A 23730-nucleotide genomic window follows, 5' to 3' on the forward strand; every position below is an offset into this window, starting at 1 on the left:
TTGTGAAGAAAAACAATGAAATTTGAGCAAAAATTCGAGAACTTGGATTACTACATAGAACGTTTAACTGAGTTTTGGCGGCAGAAGTTGGGGGTGCCGATGACTACTGTGGGAGGGAGATTAGAGGCGCTAATTTAAGAAAAAAGAAACAGTAAGAGGTTTCCGTTTAAAGGTTCCACTAAAAGGGTAGACTTACCAAATAACCCCTAAGTGTTAGGATGTAAATGTTTGTCTTAGGGATATTTTTGGAATTTGTAGTAGTCCTGAGTACTAAAGATGAGTTCGTCGGATATACCGATGTGAGTTTAGTGTGAGTTTTACGGTTGCTTGCATGAAAATGTTTTTTACTTATATCATTGATATTACATTTTGTTGATGTTATTGCTGGAAATTTTTTAGGGTGATAATTGATGAGTACGATTAATTGTATGACTTATTATCGTAAAATGTAAAGTCTAATAGTGTCACATGTGTTAGGAACATGTAAGTTGTTAATCGTTTTATAGGGTGTTAACATGAAAGACAGAAAGAGAGTCGTAGGTCTATGCTTTGATTTATAGTCGTATTTATATTTGTTACGTGCGGCTGATAGAATTGAGTTTTATGGACCCGTTCTCTAGCCATAAAATTTTAGTTCATGTATGACACCATGTTGTGAAAAGAAAGAAAAATGATAAAATTGTTGGACATACGTTGTATTGTTTTAACCATTAACTACCTCACTAGGCCTTAGGTTTATTCAACTCTTTTAAAAAATATGGCAACCCAATACATACATAGTCAGGTAAGATGTACAAGCCAAGATAGCTTGATCTTCGGGAGATTTGTAGATAGCCAAGGGAACCATAGCACCTCAAAGGGAAACTTTACGCATTTGATTCCCACCTATACAAATATCTTGGAAAAAAAAAATAATTAAATAAACATTTAACATGATCGAAAAATACACATAAATTATAACTTTATATCAATTTTACATATTTTTATCATAAAATAAAACATGTTTGGTTATCTTAACAAACTATTTTGTTATATAAATTTGAAAAAAGTATAAAATATTATTAAAGAAATATTAACTTGATCGAAAAATACATGTAAATGATAACTGATAAGCATATTGTGTTCTCTAGTGGCGTATGGGGTTTGGGATTATAGGATGTGCATTAGACTTTTGATGTGGTAAATGAATCATCAATACATATCATCATTATCATCCGTGTGTCACAAGGGATATGCTCGAGAATAATCCTATTATACCAAATACACTTCATAGTCAACAAATGAATATGTATATGTCTCTATAAACAATTATAGAATTTGATAATCATTTGTAGAATGTTTAATATATTGTCCATTTGTCTTTTATTTCAATGTAACTGAATAGCGTTCTAATTAGTTCAAAGTGAAAGCGAGATTACCCGATAATAAATGTTTAGGTATCATGTATCCAAATATGTAATTCATTCTCTTATTGAGGAAATTGAGATTGTAACGCATTAAAGTTATGACATTTGTTCAATTTGGTAATTAAACCTTTTTTTTTATTTTTTATTTTTATTTTTTGCACATTAGACCACTAAACTCGTATTAACATATCAATTAACTCATTTCTCCCGTTTTAAACGGCTTACCGGTTTTATGCTTCTGTGGATACGTAATGTGTCAAAAAACTCATACATGTAAATCCAACATGGACTACTGACATGGCAATGATGTACCATCCACAGGTTCAGCAGGGCGTATTTAGCTTATAACAAGGTAGGTTCTAGGACCTACCTAAAATTTGAATTTCATTTATAATATATATACCACAAAATTATGAACTATCTTATAAAAAATAGAAGACCTACCTTGAGTTTATTTTTCAAAAAAATGTCTTAAAAAACCATTTTAAAAGGGATAAAAAATAAGTTATATGAGACATTTGTGCTGCTAAATATACAAGGTTAAATCTAAGATATAGTTTTTTTTTTTTATCAAACAATAAGGTATCAATACACTAATAATCAACTAATTTTTCATTAAATCATTCGGTTTTTTCAATTATATTTCAGTCGGTTTTTTTTTTTTTTTTTTAAATTTTAATTGGTGGTGGCTAATCGGTTTTTTCAGTTATATTTCAGTAAATCGTACCCGTCCCGACCACTCACAAGTGTTATTTGATTTTTTTATCGGCTTCACTTAATTTGGGAACCACGTGATATTTTGTTCTAGATTCGCCACTGAGATTCAGGCTCGTTAATTTAGAGACAATAAACGTCAAAATGATTTTTTGATGGAAGATTATTTAGAGTAAATAATCTTAACCAAGTTATACTATATGTCACAAGGGTTCCATACATATAAACAATACTGAAATCCGAGTTATAACGAAGAAATTATGACTCGTCGAAGTTTTACGACAAAACCGGCACGACAACGCGTAACGTAAAAAGTGAATTTTTGATAAATTACTTTTTAGCCTTAGCGATCTAGACGAAAGTCATAGTATATGTTAAACCGAGAATGCATAAAAAGAACGTCCAAATCTGACTTCGTATTAGGAAGGTATGATTTTTCTAAGATTTAGCATAGCAGTGCACAACCCGAAATTTGAATTTTAGATCGAACGATTTTTAGCCAACACAACCTAAATGAGAATTGAATATCTTATTAATAGGAGCTCAACGATAAAAACACAATAAAAAACGGAGTCCGTATGTAGAAGTTATAAATTTTACACGGTCGTTAACAATGTAATCTTCTCATACTGTTAAATTTAAAATCAGTCAAGAATTATGTGACATCCCCATTTTCACGGCCAGAAAAGACCGATTTTGTTTATGCTTTATAAAAATCAGAGTACTCCTTTTCATAAAAATGTTGCGGAATTTGTTGCCAGAAAAATACGATAAATACGTTATCAAAACATTTTCGAAGAAACGTATTTTATTCATTTTAAAACGTTTGGGATGTCATCGTCAATACAGGGACATAAGCATAAACGGAACTTACATTTATTTACACTAGTGATCTACATCTCTTAAATCTTTCAGTGTAATGTCACTTCATATCAACACCTGAGATATAAATAAACTGAGTGGGTCAGGTTGGGAAACCTGGTGAGTACATAGGGTTTTCAACCCACAATAATATAATTATTATGTTTAATCATCAAAAAGTTAACCCAATTACCCATCTCCATTATCTTCTTTATTTTTAAGGATCTACCATAAGAATCAGCTATTTCTTGTTCATTCATTCCTAAGGAGTATTCTAAGGAATAAGTACGAATTCCATCGTTGTAAATGACACATCTATCAAGCACAACTGCTAGTTCTGTCACTTAGGCGCAGCTGCCAAAATTGTGACATTCTCTATGGGGCGCATCTGCCAGAATAGTCCTTTTAGGCGTATCTGCCGGGGTTATGAGGTTCTCTATTATGTGCTTTTGTCGGTAGAGTCCTTTAGGCGCATCTGCTAGAGTTTTATTGACAGTATCGTTTTCGAGAGTCCACTCGCAATACATATCAATGGGTTTTTAGAGTACACCGGTGAACACATCGTTCACAACACCTACAGGTTGCGAGCCTGCTAGTGTTCCACTGGACTGTCTAGAATAGTTCGTGGTTGTCATCCACACTCTGCTGAATGATGGGGCCATCATTTGGGAAAAAGGCTTTTCAAATCGTCCACCTCTCACCCTCACCTCACGGTCTATTTCACCTCTCAACTCATCATCCAACTCATATTTCATCTATTACATCTACCCATGTCTTACCCCAACATTTTCGTAGATATAAAATATATATACAATTTAAATCATTTAAAACCTGTATAAAATCGTTCATCCGGCATAGACAGCAAGTATTCAGGTAATATGCACACATAGTACGTAATTTATATAAAATACTTCATATCTATGTGTAAGATGAAAGTAACTATGCACTCACTTGATACGGTGGTGACTCAGCACTTGGACAGCGCTCCGATACTCTCAAAACAATTTCCTTCGATAAAACCTACTATTAATACCACTAGGGTTTAGTCTAACGATAACTGCGACAAATTAATAGCCTGACTATTATTACTATTATATAAGCGTTAAATAACACTCAATATAACTCATAATAATAGCCCAAACAATTATTTTAAGGACCTAATAACATTACAATAATTATTTGAAAGCTATATTAAAAGTTGCGTAAGCGTAGCTCACTTACAGCGAATTTTAAAGAAAACCGGGCTTTGCTCGGAGCAGCGTTTCGAAACCGAAAGACCATTTTTCTCGGGACTCCGAGAGCCCCGGGGCTTCCCTCGGGAGCTAAGGGATTTTACTAGGTTTTAGGGGTTAAAATAGGCTATAGAGAGAAAGTAATTTAGAGAGAGAAGGAGATTTGGTGTGAAAATCCGAGAGACTTCGCAGCTATTTATAGGCTGCTGGCTTCGGACTACGCTGGGCGTAACTCCGGATAAGACCTTCAGTTGTCGAGACGCATATGCTATCACCTTTTCTCTTTGGGTCAAAACACAACCCAATCCAACACCAGACGCATCACTATAAACAGCGAAGTCTTCTGCTCCATCGGGTAGAGAAAGTATCGGTGCCTCACATAGCTTCTTCTTTAGCTTCTCGAATGCTTCTTTATGCTTATCACTCCAAGAATAAGTAGCTCCTTTGTGGGTCAAAGCTGTTAATGGAGTAGCAATTGAAGAAAAGCCTTGGATAAACCTTCGGTAATATCCGGCTAATCCTAAAAAGCTTCGAATCTCTGTGGGACTTTTCGGTTGTTCCCACTTCATCACAGCTTCAATCTTTGCTGGATCAACTATTATCCCTTCTTGGTTGACCACGTGACCCAAGAATTGGACTTCACGAATCCAAAAATCACATTTGGAGAACTTCGCATATAGCTTCTCCTTCTTCAAAACTTCTAACACTTCTCGCAAGTGTCTGCCATGCTCCTCCTGGCTTTTCGAGTAAATCAGAATGTCGTTTATGAACACTATCACGGATTTATCAAGGAACGGATTACAAACCCTATTCATTAAATCCATGAATGTTGCGGGAGCATTGGTTAGTCCAAACGACATAACCAAGAACTCGTAGTGTCCATATCTAGTTCTGAATGCAGTCTTCTCGATATCTTGCTCTCTTACTTTTAGCTGATGATATCCTGACCTAAGATCGATCTTCGAGAAATAGCTCGAACCTTGCAATTGATCAAATAGGTCATCAATCCTCGGCAACGGATATCTATTCTTTATTGTTGCCTTGTTCAGCTCTCTGTAATCAATGCACATTCTCATACTTCCATCTTTCTTCTTTACGAATAACACCGGAGCTCCTCAGGGCGATGAACTAGGTCTAATGAAACCTTTGTCCAATAACTCCTAAAGTTGCATCATCAGCTCCTTCATCTCCGTCGGTGCTAATCGATAAGGTGCTTTTGCTATTGGCGTGGTTCCTGGTAACAAGTCAATTCTGAACTCCACTTGTCTATCAGGTGGTAATCCAGGAAGATCTTCGGGAAATACTTCCGGATAATCACACACCACTGGAATGCTCTGCATCACCTTCTTTTCTTTCTTAGCATCAATCACGAATGCTAAATATGATGTATATCCCTTGGTCAAACACTTTCTGGCTTTCATTAGAGAAATGATTCCAGAATTCACTCTGCGTTTGTCCCCATACACCATAAACGAATCTTTCCCCGGCGGGTTCACTTTAACTCTCTTCTTCTTGCACAATATCTCGGCGTCATTGGCGCTAAGCCAATCCATTCCCAACACGATGTCGAAACCATTAAGTTCGATAGACAATAATTCCTCGTGAAACTTATTCCCATTAAGGTCGATTAAGATGTTTTTCATACGATGGCTAACAGGTACAAACTTTCCACTAGCTACTTCGACTAATAAAGCATTATCTAGTCTATCAACAGGCAAAGCTAGATTTCTACCAAACTCATGCGAAATAAAGGAGTAGTTGGCTCCAGAATCAAACAAAATTTAAGCAGGTAATTCATTTACGAGAAAGGTACCTGAAGCGACATCAGCTTCATCTTTCGCGGCCTCAAGTGTCATATGGAAGGCTCTTGCCTTCGGCTTTGGTGGAATGTTGGGCCTAGCTGCCTCCTTCTTCTTCGGACAGTCTTTCAAAATGTTCCCCTCTTCATTGCAACCAAAACACATCCTTTTGTTGTTCGGACATTCATTGGCAAAATGTCCAACCTTTCCACACTTGTAGCAGGTTACATCCTCGCTACATTTCCCAAAATGTTTTTTCTTACACTTATCACACCACTTCGCTTCGCCTCCTTTCCCTCCAAACTTTTTCGAATCAGATTTCGAAAATTTGCCTTTCTTACCGGAACCAGATGTTCCTTCAAACTTTCTTTTCTCACCAACCTCAACCTTGTCGGTGGTTCTCCCCTTAATCATGTTCTCAACAGACTTGGCAGCCCAGATAGCTGCCCCTAGAGTATGTGCCTGACGTACTGGCACCTCGTACTCCAATGGGAGTGCCTTCGCATACCGGTCCACCTTTGTTTGCTCGTCTGGAACGATATGCAAGGCAAACTCCATCTTATCGGTGAAGTTATTGGTGTATTCATCAGCTGACATGCTGCCCTTCGTCAATGTCAAAACTTATTCTCCAACTCCAACAGATTTTGAGCCGAGCAGAACTTGCGCTTGAACTGCACCAAGAACTCTGCCCATGACAATTATAGTGGCTCATTAGGGCTCAAAGTCTTCCCTAGAGTGTTCCGCCAACGAACAGCTCCACCTCGGAATTGACGCACTGCATAGATAGTCTGCAACTTACCTCTGCAGCCACAAGTCATGAAGGCTAACTCCATTTCAGAGATCTAATCCATAACCCCAATCGGATCCTCCTTTCCATTGAAGGTCGATGGTTTGCAAGTTAGAAAGTCCTTGTACTTGCATCCCATTCCATCATTCCTTCCATCATGGTTATCTTGCCTAACTATCGGTGGGTTGGCTGGACCAACAGACCCACTGAAGTTTCCACCCTCCGAGTGCCCTTCATTTAATTCAGGCTCTTCCACACGAATTGACAGTTCTTCACGATTCTGTTGAAGCAACCATCTAGTTTCATCCATCTGACGATCCAACATCGTCTGAATCATCATTTGCACACCAGCCATGGTTATTGGCTCAGGTGCTGTTGCTACGATAGGTATTTGCTCAATCACTGGTGGTTGATTCCTGTTTTCATCAGCATTTCCAACTCCACTTCTTGTTCTCACCATTTTGATCTACACACCAAATTAGGTGAAATTAGATTCTCAATCACGATAGATATTCAATTCATCCTTATCACTCCGAAACGTTTATATGCTAGTTCTAATATCGTAGACGTACGCTTAGAATCCTACACACATAAGGTTTCTAGATCCGGTCGGCAACAGACCAGAGATCCGAACAAATAATATCATATATGGCAACATACAACATTTAGCACATAAAATCATTTTAGACAACTTTCCTAAAATAAACTAGTGCTCGTGTCTAAAATACAACAGACACGCATCTCAAAATTCCACTTAGCATTCTAAGTTTAAGTCTAGAAATCCTACAAATTCCTAGTTCGCTTAAACTAATGCTCTGATACCAACTGTGACATCCCCAAAATCTCGGCCAGAAAAGACCGATTTTCATTTATGCTTTTAAAATAATTTCAGAGTAGATCCTTTGATTTGAAAGAATTGCGGAATTTGTTCCCAAAAACAAAACATGATAAAACAATGTTTACCAAAGCATTTCATAAAAGAAATGTATTTTTCATTATATAATCAAAACTCGGGGTGCCATGTTCCGATACAGACCAATAAGCATAAACGATAACATTACAAGTCATTCAACAAATATATACATATACAGACTTGTAAAGAAAACAACTTGATGGTTCATCCATCTTATGCCCTTGCGCCACTTCCTGTAATACAAATAAAACTGAGTGGGTCAGGCTTGGGAGCCTGGTGAGCATATAGGGTTTTCAACCCACAATAAATAATTATATTTAATTTCCACCAACCAACAATAACCCAATTACCCATTCCCGTTATTCTCACTTTATGTCCCTAAGACAACTAACATAAGGGACCTAGTCTAAGAATATTTCATCGGGGCGACAACACATGCTTCGGGGGTACCTCAGCAATATAAGTCAAATAAGGCAACCATGAGGGGGATGGAGTACAACGAATGAACACCCAAGTTCATTAACACCTACAGGTGGCGAACCTGCTAATGTTCCACAAGACTATCTAGAAAAGTCTGCGGTCGTCATCTAAACTCCGCTAGATGACTAATCAAACAACAACGAGGCCTCTCATCTGTTTATTACACACCAACTATCTACCCATGTTCTACCTAACATATTAGTAGATAAAAATATACATTTTATACATAGTTTCAAAACCTGTATAGCATGCTTTAATAAACACATATTTAACATAACAGATGAGGCACACACACATAACACGTATTTCATAGAGAATAAATCATATCTATGAGATAGAAGAAAGTAACTACACACTCACACATATAAACAACAATATACTTAATACACTCAAACCATACTTGTATTATTATCGTGTTTATGAAAGGTAGTATACACTCACCTGATCAGAAGATGATCGGACAACACTACGGCTTGCAAAAGTAGTATTCTTCAGCAGATTTGGAAGATCTCTACAAAAATCGAACTTCTCGCGGGCAGAGCTTCGGCTCGGGAACCGCACTTCTCGAGATCTTCGGGATCTCGGGACTTGCTTCGGGACTCGGGAATATTACCGGGGTTTCGGGGTATTTCTGGAACGCAAAGATGCAAAACGGGAGAGAGAAGAGAGAAAAATAGCAATTGAGTCGGCTGCCCTCGCATCCTATTTATAGGAGGTTGGAGCCTCGGAGTACGCGGGGCGTACTGTTCCGAAACGTCATGGCTTATGTATCCGAAGACTCGAGTGCGAATGTCGACATACCTCGGTGTACGCGGGGCGTACTTCGGATGAGTCCGATGACTCGTCCTCGGATAATACCGGAATTAAAGATTAAATTTAATTATTAATTATTTAATAAACTTCGAAAATTCATATCTTCTTCATACGAACTCCGTTTTCGACGTTCTTTATATCCACGCGAAGGTGAGACTACGATCTACAACTTTCGTTTAGACTCCGTCGGCTAATTTTAACTTTATTTTTATTATTTATTTTTAATAGTCCGGGACAGAAAAACTTCGTTATAAATTCATAACTTCTTCGTTTGACGTCCGTTCTCGCCTAACTTTTCATCGCTTTGATACCAACAATGAGATATTCGATTCTTGTTTAGATTGTTTCGGCTAAAAACCGCTCGATCTCAAATCGAGTATTTCAAGCTGCATACCGCTAAGCCGAAACTTCGATAAATCATAACTTCCTCATACGAAGTCAGATTTGGGTGTTCTATATATATTCGGAAACCTTGTTTCAACTACTACAACATTATCCAAAGATATCAAGTTTATTTTACACTTAAATTTTGACGCTTATTTTTATTCTTAATTAATCAGACCACATAATTAAGGAATTAAGCACAAAACACATAATACTCAAATAATACACTCTTATTATTTCAAAACGGGTTACAAAGGTTAACCTAGACTATTACATTGCTAAAAGTGGCAAGCCCAGAAACACAGGCGTTACACAATCTATTCATTCTTGGGTCCTTGATATATGATGTGGTGTAACAGCCGATTCAAGGTACTTTCATTTTTGACCCTTGGTATGTAAATATTTTGCAGATTTGGTCCATACGGGGTAGTTTTGCCAATTTCAAAAATACTCGTAGTACAGGGGGTGTGCGCATGCATGGGATAAACCCTAAAATTTAGGGTTTGTACCCTATTTAAACAACATTATGAACCATGATCCTCTTATTTCTCAGCCTCCATAGCCATTTGAGTCAAATTTCAAAACCCTAGCCCCTCTTGAGGAGATTTGACCCTCTTGTGTGTGTTTTTAGTGTATGTTTGTGAGATTTGAGGAAGAAGATCTTGGAAGAAGGAGCCTTGATCAAAGGATAGCTTATTGATCTAGACTTCACACACCATTTTCAGCTTCACTGAGGTATAAACCTTGGAACTTGCTCCTTGTATGCTTAGATCTAGTCTTTATGAGGGTTTGGTCCCTTTTTGGTCCTATGATGATATCTAGTGGTTTTCTTCCACTCCAGAAGTTAGAAGTTGCTTCTTTTGATGTTTATGAGGTCCCTAGTCCATAAAGTTAGCATCTTGATGGTTGTGGATCAACCATGCTCGTGTTTAGGTCCATTTGGTGAAAGTTGAATGCTAAAGTAAGGTTTGGATTCTTTTGAGCCATGAAAAGACTCCAAGTTCATGACTTCATGGATTAAGACGTTCCACATGACTTAAATATGAGGTTGGATGAAAAGGTATTAAGGGAATAAGACCCTAAGTTGGAATTTGGGACGTTACGCATACTGGGTTAGCAAGTCGTAGGATGGGTCAACGTGCGTACGCGGTGCGTACAAAAAGTACGCAAGGCATACGATATGGTTGCGCCTTAGCTAGATTTAGGCCCCGCATCTATTGGGTCACAGATGGACCTTAGGTTTATGGTTTGGGTCATCTCATGTTCTGATAGATTTGTTCTGAGCGGGAATCAATGTCGGGCGGGGCCCGATGGTTGTTGGGCATGACCCATTGTATGTTTGATGTGAATGGTATAAGGTATTTTAGGGAACCCACTAAGCTTTGTGCTTTCGGTTTTTAGTTTATGTTTCAGGTACTTCCGGATCATAGGGGAAGAGCTCGGGATGATCGCATCACCCCAACTATATTTTTCCGCCTTTTATTTGACTCTGATGTATATGGATGACGATTGGCATACTCTGATTTCATTATGGTTTTATGAAAACGTTTTGGATGATGGTTTTATTATTATAAAAATAAAATTTTTGGTCTTAAATTTTGGGACGTTACAAGTTGGCAGTAGATCCTTGGTTTGAGGGATTCAGGCATACTCTCGGGTGCGTCTGAACTTAAAATAAGTATTTGGTAGATTTTTCAAAAAAAAAAAAAAATAGAAAGAAATGTTTTATAAAAAGAGTTTTTCTAATAAAAGAAAGGGGTGTGGTGCATGCAATCAACCGAGCTTAAGTAAGTTCTCCCAAAATACCCATACATGTTTTTTTTATGCTTTGAATTGTGAATCTGTGAATCGCATGCTTGATTAGGGTTAAGGATGTAGGAGAGATGCCTTTGTATGCCTACTATATGAGCTTGTAGACGTGCATGCTAGTACTAATCAGCCAGTGATAGGATGCCATGGTTAGGTTATGCTTGTTTCCGATTACTCGATGCTCGAATGCTGCTTGATTTATGCTTTTAGGAGTTCCCATTAACTTCCGGTAACTAGTAAGCGGATATGGTAAGTTACATATTATTGAGACTAGATAATTTTAGAAGGTTAGGATTTCACTCTATTACGCAACACTCTAAAAAGTCCTTTCTGCCTATTCCCCTTTATATACCCTTCTTCGGGGCATAGTTCCAACTATACTTACGGGTCTTTGCATGTTGACTTCAGTCCCCCGAAATATGTACTAGGAGCCCCTCACGGTAATAGACAGTGAGATGTTCCCACAATAGAAAAGTCAAGGACAAAAATATAAAGAAATAAGCCTATAAAATAAATTGACAAGAGTATTATTTGTTGTCTTAGCTTTTGTTTATTAAAAAAATAAATTATTAAGTTAATCTGTGACCTCTGGGACTCGAATGAGTAAACTCTAAGGGGTATTGTTCTACACCTAATCGCCTAAAGTTGAATTGTGTGGGACCGATTGGGTTGAAAGTTCGCTACACGAGTTCCATAGAAATTCATGAACTTAATAATAACAAAAAAATAAGTTAGATTTGATTATGTATCCAAATAAAGCCAATATGTGGCCTTTGAGATCCGGGAAAGTAAAACTGAGGGATCTCTTTAAATCTAGCACACTAAGGTCATCTGGTCTGGATGCGTTGGTTGGAAGCTCGTTACATGAATTTCAAGGAAATCCATGAGCTTTATTTGTAGAAAAATATAATTGGATAGTTTGTATAAATTTATGTTTATAGTTTAATTGAGTAATATGTATTATTGTATGTATTCAAGTTAGGAAAAATGTTTGGCTGCCAAAATATTCCCTTGGACTTGAACTTAAACTTTTGACATTGGGACTGACTATTAACTACTTTGACTGGTGTAAGTGGTTTGAAATTCGTAACCAATCTGGGTAAATTTTAGGGAATTTCTAGAAAAGATTTTTTAGAAAAAGATTATTGTTAATCAACAAATAGCTGGAGTCGGTTATTGCCATATTTTGTAAAACAAAGATGATTGAGCATAGTTTTGTCACATACATTTTCACAAGAGTAAGACCATAGTTTGTTCCATGAGTTGACTTGATGCTATTAAGAGGGAACAAGTGTTGTGACTTTTGATTCTGTTGAGTTGCATTAGGGAATGGCCAAAAGTCTTGTCTTTTAATGTTATATAATATTGTGGGACTAACGCCAAGTTGACTCAAGGCACTATAAGTATATTCTCAACTATGCTACAAAAAATAGGTTGATTGGGTTGGATCTCCTTCATTTTTTTGGTTATTTCTTTAAGTTTCAAAAGTTTGGATTTTGATTTATGTTTCTTTTCTTTTATTTTCTTCAGTCTAAATTTTCTTGCTCTTTCCTGGGGACAAGAAAGGTTCAAGCTTGGGGAAATTTGTTAGGTGCATTTCATGCACCCATTTTGTAGCTTTATTTCATAAAAGTGCATTGAATATAGGTTGTTAACTCATGCATTTTGCATGTTTTTCGGGATTTTTCACGAGTCCATTTCATTCACACACTATTGTAATATTTCAGGGACTTTTGGAGGTTGGATCTTGCTAGAGGAGGTATATAAGAGATGTCGACAAAATTACAGGAGTTGCGGAGCACCGGGGATGAAGATCTCGAAGAATTGAAGATTTTGGCTCTTCAGGAGATTACACGGTCGTGTAAATGGAAGCCTTGCGTTTACATGGGCCGTGTAAACGAAGATACTTGAGCATCACACTTTGAAGGCCCAACAAATTTAAGCAATGTACTTTTCAAATTACACAGGCCGTGTAAACGACAATTATAATTTACACCGGCCGTGTAAACGTGGTTGTGGGTTAAAAATAGTTTTTCATCTTTCTTAAAAAAGGGAAACCGGTTTCATGTTTTTTCGGATCGATTTTGGGAGCTTTAGAGGCTATTTTATGGAAGAGTTTGGAGTCAATCAATACTTGGAAACATTTGGATTTCGTTTGGATTTCATTTTGTAAGACTTTAACTTCATTTTCTAGATTTGTGTTTTTGTTCTAATCATGTATGGCTAGAACCCTAAACTTTATGTATTGACTATTGAATGTGATTTCAATCATGTGACTTGGTGTTTGTTTCTAAATTATATCTAGTAAATTTGATTTAGTTTCAATTGAATGTTTGATTTTAATGCTAGTTCTTATTGGCCATTGGTTGTGGGTTAAAAAGTAGTTTTTCATCTTTCTTAAAAGAGGGAAACCAGTTTCATATTTTGTCGGGTCGATTTTAGGAGCTTTAGAGGCGATTCTCTGGAAGATTTTGGAGTCAATTAACACTTGGAAACATTTGGATTTTGTTTGGATTTTATTTTGTAAGACTTTAACTTCATTTTCTAGATTTGTGTTTTTATTCTAGTCATGTGTGGCTAGAACCCTAGATTCTCCAACTTTATGTCTTGACTATTGAATGTGATTTTAATCATGTGACTTGGTGTTTGTTTCTAAATTCTATCTAGTGAATTTGATTTCATTTCAATTGAATGTTTGATTTTAATTCTAGTTCTTATTGGCCATTTGAGTTAGGGTAAAACCATCCAAGTTATCTATTGTGCAAAATCCGTAATTGTTTTGTAGAATAGAACAAGTAACATGCACTAAATTGAATTCTTTAGAATAAATCTAGTGTAAGACATATACATATATTTTTATGCTCCCGGGCTTATGAGGAGTAGTGGATGTTGTTGGGAATATTCACACAAAAGCTTAATGCAGTGTTTCAACCTAACTCTAAGAGCTTGTTTAGATTAGATTGGTAAGGTTAGGATTAATCAAAGAGCTTATTTTGGTTAATTAATGTGGTGAATGGGAAGTGCTAGAGCTTATTAGCATTTCCAAGTACCAACTTAGATAGAATTGAACAAATACCATTTCATCCACGGAATCACATTACTAATTTGTCTTGTATAGAGTTTGGGTACTTACAAATCTTGAATTTATTTTATTTAATCAGTCATTTATCTTTTACTTCAGTCTTTTGTTTAAATCAATGCATAAAAATCCCCCTCTTTTGTGACCATATTTGTACCTTACACAAAAAGGTATAATCATTTGTCATGTGTCTCTGTGGATCGATCCTACTTATCTTGTATTACATTTTTAGTGCAAATTAACAGTGTTCTTGGAGTCATTTTGTACCTCTTTATTTGTTAGGTTTGACACGCCTAACAAAGTTCTTTGGGAAGAAGGGCTTGATTGCGAGCAGGAGTTGGTTGGTAGATGCTGGGAACACCTTCCGATCTAGCCTTTGTCCTGAGGAGGCGAAGGTCCAACTTGCATCCCATCTTCTGGAAGACAGAGCTTGAGACTAGTGGGAGGAGGTTGGGCATTGTCACACCCCCAAACCAAGGACGGCAGAAACGTCCGGGGGTGAAGGATTTCATGTATAGTATCACAACCACGAATATAATAGTTCTCAAAGTAAATACAACCATCATAGATATAATTGAAAAGGTTACACCATGGAATAAGTTTACATGTTTCAAAATCAATTACATTATGATGACAAAATGAACTGTTTGACGATTTATCGTCCCATCCTCAAAATGCTGTTGGTTTTCCTGTTTCACTGATTTCCAGAGAATACAAGTAGTTTTGAAAAAGTGTCAACAATTAAGTTGGTGAGTTCATAAGAGTTTTGTTTGAGAAAGAAACCATTTTCCATGAAAAAGTGACAGAGTATGTTTCCAGAAAATCCAATATTTTCTTTATTAAGTGTGAAATGAATGCTTCTATGTTATACGATAATGTATCCTAGAAGAACCCGTAGATTCCTTCTATAATTGCCCAACATATATAAGTTATATAAATTTTAAGTTAAATAAACCGTCGGATATAATGGGTCTGCCCTAGGTCCACAACCAAACAAGGAACAGGAGATAAGGCGGGCCCACCAATTCTAAGTCGATTGTGACTAGATTCTTATATAACCCTAGCATATACACTTAGCGATTATATCTGAAGTCTAACAATTCTAGATGAAATGAAGTTTAACAGAAATAAGTTTCCAAAGAAAATCCAATATTTTCCTTATAAAAGTTATGTAACCTTAGATGTCCAAACCGAAATATACAAGTATTTTTCCATACCTAAAGTAATTCATGTGAGTTAAACTGACATAACTCGCTAATTTAAAAGTAAAACTCGTAAATCTTATGATTTGTTAATACCACATGTGAGCTATTATAACCATGCTAAGACTCAGACGGTCTCGTAATATGACGTTCTTCAGGCATCGCAAGTTAAATGACACTTGTCACCTCAGACCTGCCGGTCTAGCTGTTGCATGCAGCTTAGGTGCGGGCTTGTCAGAGCCAATATAGATCTATACATAACTATCACGCTCTCCCTATAAGAGACTCCGGTTACAATTTACAGGACTTTTGACTTTGTTACTATGAAGGTAACATGAAGCGAATGTCTCACAAATTTATTCATTAACAGATTTACTTGAACTGAACTGAATTCCTTTGGTAAATAAGTTTGAAATGTAAATGATACATAAACTATACCTATTATAGTTTATCCAAAGCGTTTGTAATGTAAAAGAACCCCTTTTATGAGAATACATAAGTGCTATGAGTCCATAAACTATTACTATTATGTTGTGTATGAAAAACCCATTTGTTTTGAGAGTAAAACCTTTCTCATGTAGTAAAAATTCATACACTATGCTTATTATAGCTTATTATATGTGTTCGAATGAATGAAGAATCCTTATCATGAATGACTAAATTTCAGTTTATGATGATAAACTAACAAGAAAATACATTCAATATTTAGAACTTATTGTTATACACTTTGCTCAGCATAATACAAAGTGTTATGAAAGTTATAAGCTGTTAACTGGTTTTTAACCTTTCTGCACTGTTTTAGAAAAATCATAGAAAAATCATATGAAGTTGAAAACTAAATCCGTAATTTCTGAGAGTTCATAAAATGTGTCTAATTTATTCATAATTTTTATTATGATTTTTGGAAGTCTTTAACATGTGTTAAAATGTTCATATTCGCAGACTGGTCCGAATTCGTTTATGAAATGATAGGCAGTTTTGTAAAAATAACCATAAATCGTAGAAAATCGTATGAAGATTTTCAAGTAGTCATTTTAAAGGTATGAACCTGAAATATTTGCACCTAATACGGTTTTGAAAACTAAAATGTTTAAGTTGACCAAAACAGACCGTGAATGGAGTGAAACTTTTCTAATGAAAGCTGTTGGATGAGTTTAGTTGTGTTCTTGGTGTTTTAACTTGTATCCCCCCCCCCTTTAAAACTTAAGAAAAACATGAAAAGATAGGGGCATGAAGTCACCTTGAGTGATTTCAGTAGATGGATGATGAAGAAAAGAAGTGTTAACTCAAGAACACTTAGAAGATTGCTTGAAGATTCGTAGAACTAACACAAATATGATGAAGTTTGCGTAAGCAACCTATGATTTGAATAGAAAGAGGTGGAATAATCATATGAAGGATGATAATACTTACCAAAAGTAGAAGAAAAACTTGGAGAATAGCCTTAAATCTCGAAATTTAGAGAGAGAAAGTGAGAGAGAATGACGTTTGTTCTTTGGTGGAAAATGAGAGAAATGTGAGGAGAGAGGAGGGCTTTCCAGCTCTTGACCAAGTGTGTGGTTGAAAAGTGGTGGAAAAAGTACTATGGAATGACTAGGTATGGTGGAAGGACAAGGGGTTGTACTATGAAGGTATGGGGAGGTTGCTTGTGTCCTTGTCCAAAGGATAAGTCAACACTCCATCTAAATATCTCCCTAAATAGATTTTATTCTTAGGCAATGATTTTCCTCAAAATATGATTAAAATATGAATATTTAGGGTTTTATATGTCAAAATACGAGTTTGGGTGAAAATCCCACGTTAAAATAATTAAAAACGGGCTTAAAATGCTAAAAATATTGAAAGCCGGGTAGAATTTGCTGAAATCCGAAATTCAGGCTGAAGGTGCAAAGGTTCGGCTCCTTAGGAGCATAGAACCGAAGGTAAGGTTCGGTTGTGCATAGGAACCGAAAGGTCTCACAGGCTGCTCATCAGAAGGGACCGAAGGTCAAGATCTCGGACTGAAGGTTACTTTCGGTTCCCTGATGGTTTCGGTTCTCAGGAGGTTCGGTTCCTAAGAAGGGTTCGACTCCTTAAGAGGGTTCGGCTCCTTAAGAGGTTTCAGTTCCTTAAGAGGGTTCGGCTCCTTAAGGCTGTTTTTCGCGTAGACTTCCGTTTTCGAGCAATTTTCGACTAAATTAAAGGTCGGGATGCCCCGGGTGATTATAAAAAGTTGAGAGAGATTTGGGAGAGATTTGACATACTTGGAGAGATTTCTCATACTTGGAGAGATTTGGGAGAAATTTTAAATACTTGGAGAGGTTTCTCATACTTGGAGAGATTTGGGAGAGATTTCACACACTTGGAGAGATTTCTCATACTTGGAGAGATTTGGAGAGATTTCATACACTTGGAGAGATTTGGGAGAGATTTCACACACTTGGAGAGATTTGGGAGAGATTTCACATACTTGGAGAGATTTCTCATACTTAGAGAGATTTAGGAGAGATTTCACATACTTGGAGAGATTTGGGAGAGATTTCACACACTTGGAGAGATTTGGGAGAGATTTCACATACTTGGAGAGATTTCTCATACTTGGATAGATTTGGGAGAGATTTCACATACTTGGAGAGATTTGGGAGAGATTTCACATACTTGGAGAGATTTCTCCTACTTAGAGAGTTTTGGGAGAGTTAGAGTGAAAGAGATTGGGAGAGACTTCTTTTGTGACCTTTTTGAGTGTTTGGCTTCGCAACGCAAGGTTCTTACACTCTGTTAAGCATTGTTATGAATGTTATACGCTCTCGAGGGGTATGGAATAATGTTTTATCGAGTAGATTCATCAATTACCCTGATTAGGGTTTAGAATTTCCGAACATGTGAAAACTCTAAGTGATACTTTATATTAAGATTGCGAGTAGTACAATAAGAATCATAATTGAAATCCTAATATACAAGGGTTAAATGAGTTGACCGGTTTAACTTGTTGACCTTATTTGAATTTGACTTGGCCAAAAATTGACGGTTGTCACAGGCATGCCTCGGGAGGCGAGGCGATTGAGTCGATGAACTGGGAGGATTTTTTGACGAGATTTCGGATTGAGTTCGGACCTGTGATGGAGGTCCAGCAGTTGGCGAGGGAGCTTTAGGTCCTTTGCCAGACTACTGAGACGACAACGGAGATCATTGTTATGTTCCGTGAGAGGGCGTTACTTGTTTCGCAATATGTAGTCGACGAGGAGATGAAGGCGAGGTACCACGAGATGCCGATGAGCAATATCTAGCAGTTTGTGAGCTGATCCAGTTGCAGGACACATGTGGTTATGATAGTGCGAGCCAGAGAGAGGGAGATTGACTTAGAGGTGGAGATGAAGAGGAAGCTGGATTAGGTTCAAGGTTCAAATGGTTTAGGCAACAGGCCCAAGTTTTTGATTCGAGGATGAGTGGCCAGTAGGGTCGGGGCCATTGCGGTAAGTGTAGCAAGACGCATTATTGGGCATGTCGGGTGGGTGGTTCTGGCTGTTTCAAGTGCGAAAAGATGGGTCATTTCAGTAGAATGCCACCCCTACCACCCAAGTATCTGATCTAATTTTCTTTCATTGCAATAAGAAGGGCCATAAGAAGGCCAATTGCCCAAGTTTAGCAGCAAGGGGACTAGTTGTAGCACCCGCTCCGACAACTTTGAGGATCATAGATGGCTGCTAGAGCAAGGTGGATGCACCTGTTGTGAGGAGCAGGGCTTTCCAGTTGACAGTCGAAAAGGCTCGTGCAACACCAAATGTCGTGACAGATATGTCTCTTCTCTTTATCTCTTTATTTATGTTGATTTTCTTTTTATATCTATGTGTTTTGTTTTAGGATCGTTCCTTGTGAACAGTATCTCTGCTTTGGAATTGTTTGATTCGGGGGCTACCCAAGCCTTTGTATCTTTTGCCCTCAGCAAGAGGTTTGCTGATGCTTCGGGAGAGATGGATTGTCCATTAAAGGTTGAGATTGTTGACGATCGTCATGTGCGAGTATCCAAGGTTCATCGAGGTTGTGTTCTGGAGTTGTTCAATGAGAGGTATCCGATCAATTTAGTTTCTATTTCTTTGTGTGGGAACAATGTTATTATGGGGATGGATTGGTTGAGCCCCAATGGGGCAGTGATTCTTTACGAGAAAGAATTGGTGTGTATCTGGGTCCTAAATGGGGGAGAGTTGATGATTTAGGGCAAGGGTGTTCAACGCGAGCCAATTTTATGTTCAACAGCTAGTACATGCGCTATCTTCAGTAGGTTTGTTTAGGATTTGTCGCCTATGTTATTGATACCCGGGAGAAGGGTAAGGAGACTATGGGTGATCTGTCAGTTTCTCAGAAATATCCGGATGTGTTCCCTGATGACTTGGTCGGAGTGCCTCTGGAGAGGCAACGTGAGTTTCAGATTGTCTTGGTTCCTGGTGCGACTCCGATAGCCAAAAAACCTCATCAGTTAGCACCTCCAGAGATGCAGGAGCTGTCTACACAGCTATAGGAGCTGTTAGACAAAGGGTTTATTCGGCCGAGTAGTTCGCCATGCGGAGCGTCGATCCAGTTTGTGAAGAATAAGGATGGGTCATGTCGGATGTGTATCAACTACCGAGAGATGAATAAGCTAACAGTGAAGATCTGTTATCCGCTCCCAAGGATCGATGATTTATTTGACCAAATTTAGGGTGTATATTGGTTTTCCAAGATTGATATGCGTTTGGGTTATCATCAGATAAGGGTCAGAGATGAGGATATGCAGAAGATAGCCTTCTGGACTCGTTATGGTCATTACGAGTTCGTGGTGATGCCCTTTCAGGCTTACCAATGCTCTAACCGCATTCATGTATCTCATGAATCGCGTATGCAGACCCATGTTGGAGCGATCTATGATATTGCTTATTAGTGACATATTGGTCTATTCGACGACCTAGGAGTTACATGATGAGCATCTGAGGGAGGTATTGGAGACCTTGAGGAAGTTGAGATTTGATTCGAATTTCTCCAAGTGTGACATATGGTTGTGCGAGGTGCAGTTTCTAGGGCACGTTATCAACTTGATCATTATTTTGGTCTATACAGCCAAGGTCGAAGCGATGATGAGATGGGAGGTTCCGAAGTCTCCATTTGAGATTTGGATTTTCCTTGGGTTGGTAGGTTACTATTGGAGATTTATTCAGGATTTCTCCAAGATAGCGGTTCCTTTGACTCGGTTGACGAAGAAGACTATAATGTTTCGTTGGGGGACTAAGCAACATGATACTTTTAAGATCTTGAGGTAGAAATTGTGTGAGGTGCCGATTCTGACCCTGCCAGAGGGTGTTGAGGATTTTGTGGTTTATTATGATGCATCGATCACGGATTTGGGTGCAGTTTTGATGAAGAGGGTCCACGTTATTTCTTACGATTCGAGGCAGCTGAAGCCTCATGAGGCGAACTATCCGATACATGATTTTGGAGTTAGGGGATGTGGTGTTTGATGGGTTTTAGCCATAAGAACTTTCCTATGTGCGCATGCAAAACCCTAATGCTCGGATCTAGGCTTTCTAATAAACATGCTTTGAATCCAAGTCTTCTAATGACTAATTAGGTTAAATAACAACATTGAAACAGATCTAGAATCATACCTTTGAATTCCTTGTTGATCTTGAGGTCTTGGAGCTTCTAGAGTCACAAATGTCACTCCTCTAATGGCTTACAAACACCAATAGCAATAAGAATGATTTAGGAGAGAGGAGAGGGGAGGAATTCGACCAGAGATTCCTTACTTTAGGTTAAGTCACGAATTCCCTATGCCATGGGGTCTATTTATACTTGTAGACTCCTTAAGGGTTACAACCTAAACCCTAATTGGATAATCTTCTCTTAAGGCTATCCAAATCCATTCCTAGATAACTCTAATGAACGATTTTAGCTATCCTATAGCCTCTAGAATCCGTCCATAGCATATCCAAATGGATTTACAGTCTAAAGCTTAACTATCAAACAATTGACAGTTTATACCCCTTTATTTAATTAATCTCTTTAAGTCACCAAATTAATTCTAATTAATTCTATGACTTATATTAATCAAATAACAAATATATTATTCATTATATTATTCCCATAATATACTAATAATATTTACTCTCTCTTATTAAATCATCCTATCAAGTTTCTATGGTGAAGGCAACCCAAAAGGACCATGCACAACCGGATCAAATACTTACCTAATATAGTTACAGCCTTAGACACTATTCCAACAGTCTCCCACTTGGATAAGTCTAGTAACTATACAAGTACAATTCGGTTTGCAATCGTAGCTCTCAAAGACGCTGTCAACTCTGATCTAATCAATCTTGTCCTTTAGATAAGGGAACGTACACTCCTCTGTTAGATATCATGCTGACAATCCTATGGAATGGTTAGTCAAGCATTCAGGTTTCTCGATCTCTGATTTATTTGACATAGAACTTAATCGAACACATCAATTCAGTTCTGACCGGGCCCGGCACATAAGTCAAATCAAATCATCGAGCGGCCGAGATATCGCTTTTACCTTCTTAGATAAAAGTTACAGATAAACTTCGACTTATATGCATTTACTTATTCATTAACCAACTATACACAACAATGCGTTTTATAACACCGAGTTACTGATGCGTTTTCGCATTATCAATGTACAACCAATTAACAAATAATAAACCATATATCTAGGTTTTAATACTATATGATATTATCGTCTTGCGATCACCCTTTTATATCTTATCCCATAAGGTGATTCCAGCAAGCGCGGGTTTATTCCAATGCTCAAAACTAGTTCATAAGCACTCATGAACGTTGCAGCAACCCTTTGCTATGTCTAACACCATTTAGACATTCTACACACCAATTCATGACAATCTTCATTCATATCTACTTCCAACATATGAACGATTGTGGACCATTTGAACAATTCGATTATTCCTAATAATTTCAATTATTCTGGAAGTCAAAACATGCAAAGTGAAACAATAGCTAAACAATTAACATAAGATAGTAACTTTACTCATAAATAAAACTCCTTTATTTATTCATCAAATGTCAATTACATTTATCTATTACACGTTTCTAACACTATCTAATCTATGCTAATATCATCCTTTAGCCCAATACTCCTAGCATGCTGTAAGTGCTTAACCCTACTCAGTCCCTTCGTAAGCGGATCTGCTGGGTTATCTTCTGATGATATCCTCTTCACTACGAGTTGTCCTTCTTCTACACGATGTCTAATGAAGTGATATTTTCTGTCGATATGTCTCGATCTACCATGATCCCTCGGTTCCTTGGTTAAGGCAACCGCACCTTCGTTATCACAGAAAATCTCTACTGGCTCCTTTATGGCAAGTACAACTCCAAGATCACCGATGAAGTTCTTTAGCCATATTGCCTCCTTCGACGCTTCGCTCGCTGCAATGTACTCTGATTCGCACGTTGAATCAGCTACGGTTTCTTGCTTGGAACTCTTCCATGTCACTGCTCCTCCATTTAGGGTAAAGACCTAGCCCGACTGCGAACGATAGTTGTCCCTGTCGGTCTGAAAACTGGCGTCACTATACCCTCGCACCTTCAAGTCATCACTCCCTCCGAGGACTAAGAACCATTCCTTCGTCCTCCGAAGGTACTTAAGGATATTCTTCACCGCAATCCAATGTGCTTTGCCAGGATTCCCTTGATATATGCTAACCATGCTCAAAGCGAAGGCTACATCAGGGCGAGTACAAGTCATAGCGTACATGATTGAGCCAACTGCGGAAGCGTATGGTACTCGGCTCATTTCTACTATCTCAGCTTCGGTACTCGGACTTTGAGTCTTACTCAACTTGGCATTACTTTGTATCGGTAGTTCTCCCTTCTTTGAGTTTTCCATACTAAAACGTTTTAGTACTTTCTCTAAGTAAGTATTCTGACTAAGTCCAAGTAGTCTCTTACTTCTTTCTTTTACTATCCTTATTCCCAAAATGTAAGAAGCCTCTCCGAGGTCCTTCATAGCGAAGCACTTCCCGAGCCAGGACTTAACTTCCTGCAGAGTCGGGATGTCGTTTTCTATGAGTAATATGTCATCGACATATAGAACGAGGAAGCTTACTATACTCCCACTGGCTTTGACATATACACAGGATTCGTCTTCGCTTCGTACAAATCCAAACTCTTTGACTTTCTCATCGAAGCAAAGATTCCATCTGCGAGACGCTTGCTTAAGTCCATAAATGGACTTCTCAAGCTTACACACTCTATTTGGATG

At 37.7% G+C, this 23730-nt stretch overlaps 1 protein-coding gene across 1 annotated transcript in view; it reads left to right on the forward strand.

Moving 5' to 3' along the window:
* The window catches only part of LOC145056482 (uncharacterized), a 64746-nt gene extending 44772 nt beyond the window's left edge, over positions 1–19974 (forward strand). Inside the window, exons 2-3 of the mRNA XM_079004200.1 lie at positions 19320–19630; positions 19738–19974. Of these exons, the coding sequence (XP_078860326.1) occupies positions 19320–19630; positions 19738–19974 (548 nt within the window). The remainder of the gene's footprint in view (positions 1–19319; positions 19631–19737) is intronic.
* Positions 19975–23730: the final 3756 nt, after the last annotated feature.

Source organism: Lactuca serriola, chromosome 1 (assembly GCF_051521515.1).
Source record: "Lactuca serriola cultivar US96UC23 chromosome 1, Lser_US96UC23_V15, whole genome shotgun sequence".
NCBI lineage: Eukaryota > Viridiplantae > Streptophyta > Magnoliopsida > Asterales > Asteraceae > Lactuca > Lactuca serriola.